This window comes from Salvia hispanica, chromosome 6 (assembly GCF_023119035.1).
Source record: "Salvia hispanica cultivar TCC Black 2014 chromosome 6, UniMelb_Shisp_WGS_1.0, whole genome shotgun sequence".
NCBI classification, from domain to species: domain Eukaryota; kingdom Viridiplantae; phylum Streptophyta; class Magnoliopsida; order Lamiales; family Lamiaceae; genus Salvia; species Salvia hispanica.
In genome coordinates, this window is record NC_062970.1 from 30674796 (window position 1) to 30688033 (window position 13238).

At 38.7% G+C, this 13238-nt stretch overlaps 2 protein-coding genes across 2 annotated transcripts; one reads left to right on the forward strand and one right to left on the reverse strand.

The window, feature by feature from the left end:
• Window positions 1-389: 389 nt before the first annotated feature.
• On the reverse strand, window positions 390-4315 carry LOC125194311. The gene is made up of 2 exons (XM_048092455.1): window positions 4040-4315; window positions 390-3610 (listed from the first exon to the last, which is right to left on the reverse strand). The coding sequence occupies exon 2, from the start codon at window positions 3436-3438 to the stop codon at window positions 667-669; it is 2772 nt and encodes a 923-aa protein (XP_047948412.1). The 5' UTR covers window positions 3439-3610; window positions 4040-4315; the 3' UTR covers window positions 390-666.
• Window positions 4316-9665: 5350 nt separating this feature from the next.
• On the forward strand, window positions 9666-11458 carry LOC125197503 (GDSL esterase/lipase At2g23540-like). The gene is made up of 5 exons (XM_048096258.1): window positions 9666-10005; window positions 10079-10209; window positions 10327-10575; window positions 10660-10915; window positions 11105-11458. The coding sequence occupies exons 1-5, from the start codon at window positions 9756-9758 to the stop codon at window positions 11326-11328; spliced, it is 1110 nt and encodes a 369-aa protein (XP_047952215.1). The 5' UTR covers window positions 9666-9755; the 3' UTR covers window positions 11329-11458.
• Window positions 11459-13238: the final 1780 nt, after the last annotated feature.

The window sequence follows — 13238 nt, forward strand, 5'->3', positions numbered from 1 at the left end:
TACTACAATAATGAATTTCAACCAACTAGAGATGGAACAAGAGGGGTACGAATTTTGGAATGGAGTCAATGGTCCCATTTCACAACGACATAATTAATGACACCCTCTAACTTTTCTCCATCTTGTCATTGTTACCTCTATGGTATTGGTTCACCACCACTTTAGGAAAATCAATTTTCTAATTCATTAATAATAGTATTCTTACTTATCTAACGAATTTCATAGGAGCTTTTTCTAGAACTGTGCCTTGTATCACATATACTACCTTCTTAAAAGAATAGATAATAATTTAGTCAATAAGTATTGATTAGACCCCTTTTATCTTTGAGAACCTATGTTCAAAGAAAGATGAGAAGCAGTGGAAACAGCATCAGAAACAAGAAGAAACATTAAGAAAAAAATGATGGCATTTTTCTAGAGCAGAAAGCAATGGGGTCAACAATTCATTCTGAATAAGAGGAGTGTAATGCTACGCTGCATCTGCTTCAGTTCAAATACTAAATATTTGAAACAATGAAAAAAATTCGAAAATCAGACTCTACAACAAGGCAAATCAAAGCAACAAGACAAAAAGGAAGAAATGCACAGAGCAGCAACGAGGCAGGAGGTGGCAAAAAAATCCATCTTCATTGCTGTTCAACTTAGACCAGCAGCAATGGAGTGCCATCATTCCTCAGCCTCTTCTACAACAGATGGCAACGCGCCCTCTTTCACGAAATTTGGTTCTATAAATCTAGCCACAAAAGCCCACAACTTATATACATCCTCAAAATTGCTCAGAAATGCAAGTGAGGCAGTCACTACTTCAACTCTGATGAATCCACTTTTCCCGCCATTCCCCATCGGCTTGCAAAGGGTGGTATCCTCAAGACTCAGAGGTCCGCGCTGTTTGGACCCTTCTATGATGCGTATATGACTGAGTATTCCAACACCAAGAGAAATACCGTGCGATTCAGCCAGCTTTTGTACAACTTCTGGACTGATCAGACCCCTACTTCTGTCCCTCACATTGAAAGCCACTGCAGCACCTCTTTCATATTTAATCTTTGGGCCATATATGTGAACAAGCGGCGCACTTTCTTTCCCACCTGAACTAGGCAATCTTAGTTGCAGCAGAGAGGTCACAAGCCAATTGATCAAAAAACGGAGCCGGGAGGTGGTCTTGTTGAGGCCCAACATATTTATATGATCCAGATGCTTGCAGATTATCTCGGGTTCACCCCTTTCTGATTCTTGGTCATCACATTCCCCGTTGCTCAAATAGTCATCATCGTCTATGCTGTTGGGAGACATGTCTCCTGGATCCAAGGTCTTACCAATATGAGCTCTGTGGTTGTCTTCTGTGCTAAAGGATATCCTTCCCCCTTTGTTTCCAGCTGCTTCACTCTCCTCAATCCCAAAAAACCTTCCTCCAGCAATTCTACTCTTTTCTCGCCTTTCCAGCAATCTAAATTCTCCTTCTGTCTCTCGTCTTATAGCACTCTCTTTCTCGAGGCATATCTTAGAAGCACAGCCATTTTGAGTAGTCAGAAGATTGGATCCCCTAAGAGCAGAGCTAGTTGAATTATTGATACCAACTTCTTCTTCAATCTCTTGGAAGTGCTGATTATCCCGAGTCCTGTATTCTCGTGAAGCGGGATACCCCTCCGAGAATGGCTCTTCTTCAGGTATCTCCTTGAAATGGTCTAGTTCTTGAGAAACTGATCGAACAGCAGCGTCAAATGACAGAGCCTCATGATACACTGGGTTCAACTCCTTGTCGTGCATTCCGCTGCTCGCTAACTTTGAGGCATTTGGAGAAGTGAGTTTATTGTTCTTCCGGCTAAACCAAGCAGGTGGTAAAGGAGAGGATGCCTTAAGCTTGTTTGAAGGAGTAGCCGTATCCGACCCTGCTGGACTCTGACCCAAATCAATCCAAAGTGAGTTGTCCGATGATTCATCTTCACTGAAGACCGGACTTTTCATCATCTCCCCGACAGAAATGCTTTCAGTTTCTTCAAATATAGTGCTTGCGCCGTCCCTGTCAGAGCTATTATCATGCTCCATCTCTGTCTCGAACACATCCCTCACCTGAGCAGAGGTGTAAGCACCAGAAAAGGCTGGCAGCTGAGATACTGGACGATTTTCAGAATTCACTTTACCCGCACCACTCACTTCTTCATCCTCATCAAATCCAAATCCAGGGATATTATCCATAGAATCACTCAAGTAGAGAGGAAAGACGGGGCTTATTTTCACTATACCCGACCCAGCATGCCCCGATTGATTTTGAAGACTGCTCATCACAGATTTCTTGATCAGAAGGCATCCAAAACCAGATGGATCATAACCAAACACTTTGTAGAATGACGTGATGATGAAGTCTGGTCGGAACAAAGACAATCCAAGAGAATCCATGTCCTTCGGGCCCAATGCTCCAGCATCGAGCAAGACATGCCAGTTGTTCTGTTGGGCAAGAGCCATCCACTGATACGAGTACTTGGCACCAGTGACTCTCGACTGAACAGGGAACACGAAAAGGCCGGTTGCAGAATCTTTCTTCCTCTTCTTTTTGTTCGAGATTTGCTTCCTCAAGTCAGTCGAACAGAGCTTGAGAGTAGGCCATCTAAACCAAGCGCTTTGAACCTTGGCACCTTTCTCTCTAGCACTCTGAGCCATCCAGTTCACGGATTGGCTCTCGTGATCAAACATGGTCAACAATCTCTTGTTAGTGTGAAACGGATACGATTCAGCAAGCAACTTGAAAGCTGAGCCACGGCTCACAGTGAAAACAAGCCCGTATTCATTCTCAGGGATGTTCAAATAATCCATAATCCTAGTCTTAATATCATATTCTACCGTCCCAATCTCAGCTCCCCCATACAAAGCATGATTACTTAAATTAGCCGTGATCTCAGACAAACTAAACGTCGATGATTCCCAATAATGGACACTTTGCAGAAATGAAAACAATCCAAATCCACAGTAATCAAGGCATACCTTTGAACCAACCCCCAAGAGATGCGAGTACTCATCCTGCCGCAGCTGATCAATCCTCTCTGACGACTGGTATTTAGGATACATCGTCAGGAACTTGGACAAGGCCTCAGTGAGCTCAGGAATCGAGTCCCCTGACTCAAATGTGCGGTCAGCTGCAAGAGCAGTAGCTCTGAGGAACTCCTTCTGGGCATTAAGCCGTGCCAGTGACCGCGAACGGCCTATCCCCTCATCTTGATTGGCCAATGACTCACCATCAATGTCTTGGGACTTAACAAGGGAGCCATCTTCAGAAGCCTCCTCGAGAGCCTCCCTCAATTTGTGCTCTTGCAATTTCCTCAGAATTGATGGATTAGCCTGAATTTCCTCATTTGAATGCTCAGAACCATCTCTTTTTCTGCTCTTTCTATCCAATAGCAGTGCAGCACAATGAGAGAGCGGTTTCCACAGAGAGAGATGCATCAAATCTTACTTTCTTCCCCCTTATTTGCTCAGAATTTAAGAAAGTTCAAACGGAAACAAAGAGAGAGAGAATGGCAATGGAGCCTGGGAAAACAAAATGAAGCTTTTTTTTTTCTTTATTGGTAGAGCCTTCTACTGACTGAGCCCAGGTAAAGGAGACCCAATTCAAACCCTAATTTCAAAAGGCAAAAGAAATCAAAGCAAGAAAAAGCTTCCTCGAGAATAAACCTTTGCTTTAAAAAAAACCTAAACATATAAGGAGGGAAAGGGCAAGAGCATTTGCTTTAAACAAACATTCAAACAGCAAGAATAGATTTTTGAGTTCAATCAAAAGAAATGGACTACAGTAAACACTGGGTCAGATCAATGGAACCCTAAACTCAACATTTCTTCAAGGAGTAGCTCAGATAAAATGAAAAATGAAATTGCACGATGATACATTCCAGATTCGATGTCTGAGCATCAAATTTGCAAAAACCTCAAGAAAGGGAGGGAATCAACAATAAGGGAATCAAAATCGACAAGAGATGGTCAGATACAAAATGGGCATTTTCAACAAAGTCAAAGCCTTTTGCGAATCAAATGAAGAAGCCCTCTCTACCTCTTTCTCTTGGATCCCCTGAGCAAGCTATGAGTTCTAAATCTAGAAAATTTGTGTTGAGTCGAGCACCTCTCTCTCTCTCTCTCTCTTTCTCTCTCTTCTGCAAGCAAATTTAAAGCAGACCTTCCACAACAAACGCACATTTACTACAGTTGTGAATCAAAAACATACCTCAATTCATTTACCCCACTACTCAGTCTCTCCCTCTCTCTCCTCTAAATTGACCTTGTTTGGGGGTAGGGGGCCTCTAGTGGGATTCTTGAATTGAGGAGATATAAAGAAATTGACTTCCCTTAAATTGAAGTTTTCAATCTGGTATTACTATATTGATTACTGTGATTTGGTTTATTGAAAGCATCATGAATAATAAAATAAAGAGATTAGTGGTGGGGCATAAAGTCAAATAATCGCTTTTGTGCAGCAGCGTTTCGATCAAAGTCCACTACTTCCGGTCCCCGATTACTACTCAAGCTCATCTTATTATTGGATTTTTTTTCCTAAATTCATGCTCTTATCTATATATACGCTAAATTCAACAATTAAAACGGGTTTTATCGATTAATACCTGTTATAGATAACTCTATCGACGCAAAATTTTGGATGGTCATCGTAGATTGTGAAAATTTTGGATGGTAGCAATTTTCCGTAAATTACAAGACTACTAGAGTTTGATATGATTCCAACTTGATTAATAATGTGAATTAAATTGTCAGTTATTTTTCTTAAATTTTATGCACTTTTGAGCGATTTAAACACTAATTTTGGTGTAGGCAGTGTGGTTTAAGGCAAATTAAAATGTGACGAAGTTCATAAGGTAAAAAAGATAAAAAGAGAATCACCATGTGGAGTGCACTAGTAAGTAGTGACCACTTAGTGAATTAAATTGGCATTACTCTTCCTAATTTGTTACTTTGTGGTGAAGGCAATATAAGGTCTAGGAAGTGCCAATACAATTTTGTAGGAGTGTTTCAAGACATAGAAAATAAGAATGTACTTCAAAGTACGAAAAGAAGAGTATCACTCAAAATTAGCGGGCTGAAGGGTTCACGCTATGAAGACTATGGAACGCTAAAACCGTATTGCTCGAACAGAACATACACATCAAACTGTCGAGTTCGCACCTTGCGAGTATATCAAACCGCTGAAAAAGTGACTCCAACCATAATACACCCAATGGCCATATGAGTTCATGCTTGCAAAATCAACGAACCATCTAGAATGACGTCCTCGTCCAGAGTAAACCCACCCGACCACTAAGTTCACGTCATGCTAGGTCAATGGGTTGTCGAGAATGTCTTAGAGCATTCACTATTGTGGCCGATCACCACCACTGAGCGATCGGCCACCCCATCGGCCATCATCAACCCCCAATGTGGTGAGGGGGCCGATCTCCATGAACAACCACCGGCTGCATTGATTTCTTTTTTTTTTAATTCATTTTTTATTTTCTATATATACCTCATTCTTCACTAATAATTCACATCCATTTCACTCCATTTTATCTCACTCTACATTTTTACTTTTCTCTAGTCACAATGTTTTCAATATTTTTATTAATGTTTTTAGTTTGCTTTTTCAAATTTTTTTTAAATGCACGATGTTTTCTTTTTAATTAAATTTGTTTTTCTTATTGAGTTATCTTTAATTATTTTTCTTGTTATTTTATATCATTTTATTTCACACTAACAATTAAAGGTGATAAATATAAAATAGTGATGATGTGGAAATAAGATGGGCTCTGAGATAGGCTCTGAAATGGCTTCTCATTGCAGAGAGATAGCTGCTAACATGGCAGAAGAAAATGGAGATAAGCTCTGAGATGAACTCTGGATTTAAGGCCACCATTGTGAGTGCCCTTAGAGTGACCACAAAAGGCCGCCACAACGGTCTACTGCCTTGCACGCTGCAAGACCGCTGTAGCGGGCTTTTCCGATTTTTTTTTCTTAATTTTATTCCACTTAAATTATTTTTGTCTAATAGATTTTATTCTAGTCCAATTAAAATATACCAACAATTGATAAAATAAGTGATTTGTGGGTGTGGCGTGGCTGGACAAGTTTTTGTGGCTGTGATAAGGTTGTTCCGCCTTATTGTGGACACTCTATAAACAACCAAATTTTGTACAACCAAAATACGGTTATATTAATAATTTGATATATTAATTATATATTAAAATAATAAATATAGTAAGTGGACAAGTTAAAAAGACTTATTAGCCTTAACCTCATTTTTTTATTTATATACTCCCTCCGTCCCAGATAATTTGGGACACTTTGACCCGGCACGAGTTTTAAGAAATCTAATGTAAAGTGAGTTGAAAAAGTTAGTGGGATGTGAGTCCTATTTTTATTTTATAATAAAATGTGAGTAGGAATGAGTTAGTGGAATATGAGGTCCACTACCAAAATTGGTAAAAGTGAAGTGGGACAAATTATGTTGGACGGACCGATATGGAATACTGGGACGAATTATCCGAGACAGATGGAGTATTTGAATTTTCTTCCATTATTTTTAAAATTTGAACTAAAGTATGCACTAATTATATTTATGGTTCCAAAAAAGTAGAAAAATATATAAAAAAATCATAAATATATAATCACAATATTATGCACTTTCAATGTACCATATATGCATCCATATATTTTAATTAAATACATAAATAAACCTATTTTTTTTTCAAATAAACTAATTTTTGGTTGTACAAAATTTGGTCACATAGATTTATTGCTCTCGGTTAGAGATGCCCAAGGTTTTCGGTTCTGACGGTTAATCGCGGAACCGTAACCGCCGGTTCCGGTTCCGAACCGAAACCGTGACTTTTTTCTTGAACCGGAACCGCCATATTTTGAACCGTGGGCCGGTTCCGGTTTCAAATTTTACGAACCGAAACCGTGCCGGAACCGTCGGTTTCGGACGGTTCCAAACCAGAACCGTGAAAACCGTCGGAAAACCGTGAAACCGAGCCGAAACCGCAAAAATCCATCGGAAACCGGCGGTTTGGAACCGTGAAAAACCGTAAAAAATCGCCGGAAAACCGGCTGTTCCAAACCGAAACCGGAACCGGAACCGCTGGTTTTTGAACCGAAACCGGAATTGTGAAATAGCCTCACGGTTCGGTTCCGATTTCACATTTCCCAAAACCGGAACCACCCGTTTACGAACCGTGGGCATGTCTACTCTTGGTTAGTCCAACGCATGGCATTCAGAACCATCTCTTTTTCTTGCAATTTCCTCAAAATTGATGGATTAGCTTGAATTTCCTCATTAGAATGCTCAGAACCATCTCTTTTTCTGCTCTTTCTATCCAATAACAGTGCGGCACAATTAGAGAGCGGTTTCAACATAGAGAGATGCATCAAATCTTACTTTCTTTTCTCTTGTTTGCTCTTAGAGTTCAGTTCAAGAAAATTCAGATTGAAACAGAGAGAGAATGCGATGGAGACTCGAACTAAATGAAGCTTTTTTCTTTCTTTCTTTCTCTATTGGTAGAGCATTTCTACTGACTAGCCATACAAAGGAGACCCCAATTTCAAAGGGCAAAAGGAATTAAAGCAAGAAAAAGGCTATCTTAGGAATAAGACTTTGCTTTCTCAAAAACCCAAAATCCCCCCAACTTAAGGAGGGAAAGGGCATGACCATTTGCTTTAATCAAACATTCAAAAAATGAGAGTATTGTGTTTAATTTAAAAAATTGGAAAAAGTAAATACTCCTATAAAGGATGAAATTGCAAAAATCAATAGCAAGGGAAATCAAAATCAAAATCAAGAGAAGTACCAATAGCAAGGGAAATCAAAAGGGGGAATCAAGAGATGTACCAATAGCAAGGGAAATCAAAATCAATATGAAATTGCGTTAGCGAGGAGCAGAGACAGTGTGAGCAAGCTATGAGCTCCAAAATTTTGAAAATTTGTGTTGAGACCAACATCCATCTCCTCTCATTTTCAGCAATCAAATTTAAAGCAGACCTTCCACAACCAATGCACATTTACTTCAGTTGTGAATTGGTAAACAATTGATAACATTTTCCCTCTTCTCCAGTGGAATTCTTCATTGTAAAACACCGAAAACCCAAACATAGATTGAAGGGGAAGACAAATTGACTTCCCTTAAATTGCAGTTTTCAATTGGTATCGCAGCAAAACACAGAAAATTGATCGCTTGGCTCAAAGTCAAATGATCAGCTTATCATATTAGTAAGCTGATTATCCCAAAAATCTAACTCGCTCATTTTCAGGGCACAAATAAGTTTGAAAATATTTAGGATCCGTTGCACTTTTGATAAATATATCGGCCCGCCTTTTAGCTCGGCCCAAAGATAAAAAAGTCCGAATATTTCACTATTCTTCCGGTTATATGTAGACCACAATTTATGAAAGATGTAGATCTGAATATAAATCAGCTACCCAAAAATGCCCTCTCCATGTATCGATTTATATTTACTATCAATTTTTATGATTTGGATGCAAATGGTCATAGAGTCAAATTGCACTGTTTCCGGACCTTTGGTTTTCCATGTTTTAATACATTAAATAAATTCATCAATTGATTAGATGGGTTAATTTAATATACATTGAAAATAAAATTAAATCTAAGAGCATCTCCAATAGCGCCCTTCCCGTCGGACGTCGGCGAGGCTTCTGGGAAGGGTGTCGGGGTCTCGGGGACGTCCCTTAAGGACATGGGAGGGGCGCGGTCTTCGGCGGAAGGGCGGGCGGACGTCCGTCATTGCAGTGACACGCGGACGTCCCCATTTAATTTTTTTTTTAAAATTCTATATATACGGCTCGTTGAACTTGATTTTAATTTCGTAACGTAAATTGAATATTTATGAATTTTTTTTATTGCGGGAAGTCCGCGCGGGAAGGGCGATGAGAAGTCCGAATTGTGCAGTGGGAAGTCCTTATGACATAGAAGAAGGGTGGATAGTCCTTATGACGTGACAAAATGTGTTTTTGGGAAGTCCGACGGGAAGGACGATGGGAATGGCATAACATTGGAGATGCTCTGACTAACTGTAATATTATAGTAGTATACTAAGAAATTTTATTTTTACACTATGGAGTGATAACATAATGAATTTTATGGAACTGTAAATAAGTCAAAAAATGAGAAAATATATCATTAATTAAAAAAAGGAGAAAATATAAAGAAATTAAAAGGGAAGATAGACAAAAACAGGACTCCATTCATGTGCACCATTGTTAGTTCACCATTTTATCACCTTCCAATTTATAACTTTTATTTCCTAATCATCACATTCCCGCAGAATTATTCAAACCCCATCCACCAAACACACCTAATTTATATTTTCACTAGAAGATTCTCATTTCCAACATAAACCTCCATATCCACATATATTAAGCCTAAATAAATACCACATTTGACTTGAGTTGATACAATCTTGATTATCATAAACCGCCATATATACACGTAATAATCTTAAATAAATACTCCATTTGACTTGGGTTGATACATTATTGCTTATCACAGAAGCAACTACCTATTTTAATCCTATTCACGATAATATACGACAAGTCCAAACGTTGATGACCTAACACCCCCATAAAATCCTCCAACTTTTCCTTTCTATATAACTCAGGTCATTAAACCACGATTGCAATTCCATTTAATTTGTAGTTTCACACTATCCAACAATCAAATAATCCAAGTCCAAATCACTAAACTCTTATTATTGTGTACTATTTGATTTGTGTCATGGCGTTGAGGTTGCATTGCGTCCTATTATTAGTGTTGCTCTTAATCGAATATGGGAATTCACAAGATATAGATTTGACAAAAGGGGCATCATTTATTTTTGGAGATTCCTTGGTTGATGCTGGAAACAACAACTATTTGCAAACATTGTCCAAGGCCGATATCACACCCAATGGTATTGATTTCAAGGCTTCTGGTGGGAATCCGACGGGCCGCTACACCAACGGAAGGACCATTGGGGATATCGTGGGTAAGTCTCTCTTTTTATGTTTTTAACGAATCAACGCGACAGAGGGCTAAATACCTTTTTTTGAACGTGTTAGGGGAGGAGCTAGGGGAGCCTCGTTACGCACTGCCGTTTCTCGCCCCCAACACCACCGGAAGAGCTATATTGTACGGCGTCAATTATGCATCCGGAGGTGGCGGAATCTTGAATGCTACCGGAAGTATCTTTGTAAGTACACATGGAAACATGCATCAATCACAAATATCACATTTAATTTAAGGACAATTGAGTAACATGACATATATAATATTTATTCTAGTAATAAAAAATGTTATAATTTGACAGGTAAACAGGCTATCGATGGAAATTCAAGTAGATTACTTCACCATCACAAGGAAGCAAATTGATAAACTGCTAGGGGCATCAGAAGCAAGAGACTATCTCCACAAAAATTCAATTTTCTCCATCACAATAGGGTCCAATGATTTCCTCAACAATTATCTCCTCCCCGTCGTCTCGATGGGTGCAAGAATAAAACAAAACCCCGATGCCTTTGTGGACGACATGATCAATCATCTACGAACACAACTCACGGTGTGTATGTGTTACATAAGTTCTATGTTTTATGTACATTGGTCGTATTCGAATTCGTGTATATAATGAGAAAATGAAATGCAGAGACTTTACCGATTAGACGCAAGGAAGTTCATAGTAGGGAATGTGGGGCCCATCGGTTGCATCCCGTATCAAAGAACTATCAACCAATTGAAAGAGAATGAATGTGTCTCGTTGCCAAACAAGCTTGCGCAGCAATATAATGCTAAGTTGAAGGATCTTCTGCAACAACTAAATGAGAATCTTCCCGGGTCCACTTTTGTGTATGCTAATGTCTACGATCTTGTGATGGAACTCATCACAAATTACGCCAACTACGGTAAGGATTCTTCCCTACCGGCAATTTCGCTAGAAAGATAAATAAACAAAACATAATAAACACATTTTAGGTCATATAATTTCGTGACATATGAATTATATACCCATCCAAACTGACAATAATTTGATTAAAAACCTTTCAATCAAATTAATAGTAGTAACACAAGAAATGGTTACATTGAATGTCCAGGATTTGCAACAGCAAGCAAGGCTTGCTGCGGAGATGGCGGGCAGTACGCCGGAGTAATCCCATGCGGGCCGACGTCGACCATGTGCTCGGACAGGGACAAGCACGTGTTCTGGGACCCATACCACCCCAGCGAGGCAGCTAACCTTCTCATCGCCAAAGAGTTGCTCGACGGCGACCACAGATATATCTCTCCAATCAATCTTCGCCAGCTTCGAGATCTTTAATTTTATTTCCACTTTTTTTCATTTTCATTATACACAACTCGGAAATCTCATATGTATTTGTTTCTACTTGATTCTTGTTTTTTTTTTCCTTTAAACGTTTGTTAAAACTTAATTGATATGTCCGATTTTTTTCGTAATGTTATTGTGGTTACAACCTACTAAAATTAGGCCACGACATATGAGAATTAGATTAATGTGACCATCTATCAATACGTGGATGCAACATCAACCATCATATGATCATGTCAGCATTGAAAGTAGCTGGGATTCAAAATGAACGAGTAGTTGAACCAAATTACTTAGTTACTATACCATATTTATTTTCGTAAAATAGCTATTTATTTAATTTTACATTGGTGCCGTCAATCCACACTCAATAGTAGTACTATTGTTTTCCATATGGGCCGGAACGGAACGAGTAGTAAATTGCATGAATGTGGGCCGAAAATTGAAATGGTGTGGATTGATTTGTGAAGGCCCTTGGCCAACAATTTTGTGGTTGATGAATAGTGATTAAAATCCCGGCTAGGATGATTACATTTCTTGGCCGGCACGGAATTTTAGGAGTTACTACTATTGATTAAAGTGTTTAATTAAAGAGAGAAAATGTGAGTGTTAGTATTAAAATACAATAATATTTCTAGAGGAGTAAAGGTCATTTTTGGTCCTAAACATATGGTCAAAATACCAATTTGGTCCAAAACATTCACTTTTTGAAAAATGGGTCCATAACATATGAAATTCGTGTCATTTACGTCCATTATTTACGGTGCCGTCAATTTTTTACGGTCAACCGTCGATTAACACAATTTTGACCTGATTAAGCTTAGTATTATTTTTTTTAAAAAAATTGAAAATGCAAAATTGAATATGAAAATGTAAAATAAAAACCGAAGTATCGCGATTTCTCCCTTTCTTTCTCTTCTCTTTCTTTCTCAAGAACCCTAATTCAGCTCTTTCTCTGCAACACCACCATACGTCGTCCGACCCATTGGTATGGCCGAGTCAAAGCGCACTAGGGGTTCCGACGATGGCAGCGGCTCGCGAGATCTTCGATTTAGTTACGTTTTCTGCAATTGCAAGAAGGTGGCGTCGCTTCGTATACCAACCAACCAAAACCGACATGGGAGAAGCTTTACTTTGTATGTGAGAGCATGGAATGTTGTTTCTTCAAGTGGTGCGAGCCAATTCATGAAGTCGAAGGCTATTCTTCGTCAACCTCAGTGGGTGGTTCCGATTTTGAGAAATTGGTGAATGTTGTGTCTTATTGTCTATGGTTTGTTGCAGGGACGGATCCAAAAATTTTATATACCTGGGGCAAAAATATAGATAAAGGCATTTTAAGGATTTGAGAAGGAGCATATATAAGGGTATTTTAATTTTTTTTTACAAATAATGCTCAAAATAGCACAAATGAATTTTTTTGAGGAGGGGCATTTGCCCCTTGTGGAACCAATGTACATCCGTCCCTGGTTTGTTGTTGTAACAATTGTTTGTATATTCAAGTGTTGATGGATTTGAATGCAAAATCCTTATTTTGAATGATGAATTTTGGATTTTTGATGTATTTTGAATCTGAATTGAATTTTGAATTGATTTTTGAATGATGAATTTTGGATTTTGGATTTGAATTGATTTTGAATGCAAGAAAACATACAACTTCATAAACTTCAAAGTAGTCCATGATATTCATAATCAAGATCAAATCGATCCTGAAAGAGTAATAATAAGCTTAATCGAGTCAAAATTAGCTTAATCGGGTCAAAATTGTGCTAATCGACGGTTGGCCGTAAAAAATTGACGGCACCGTAAAAAATGGACGTAAATGACACGAATTTCATATGTTATGGATCCAATTTTCAAAGAGTGAATTTTTTGGACCAAATTGGCATTTCGGTCATATGTTTAGG

Coding starts and splice junctions, on each gene's coding strand:
- LOC125197503 (XM_048096258.1), top strand. CDS start 9,756: ATGGCGTTGAGGTTGCATTGCGTCCTATTATTAGTGTTGCTCTTAATC. Junction 10,210..10,326: donor ATGCTACCGGAAGTATCTTT/GTAAGTACACAT, acceptor ATAATTTGACAG/GTAAACAGGCTATCGATGGA. Junction 10,576..10,659: donor ATCTACGAACACAACTCACG/GTGTGTATGTGT, acceptor AATGAAATGCAG/AGACTTTACCGATTAGACGC.
- LOC125194311 (XM_048092455.1), bottom strand. CDS start 3,438: ATGCATCTCTCTCTGTGGAAACCGCTCTCTCATTGTGCTGCACTGCTA.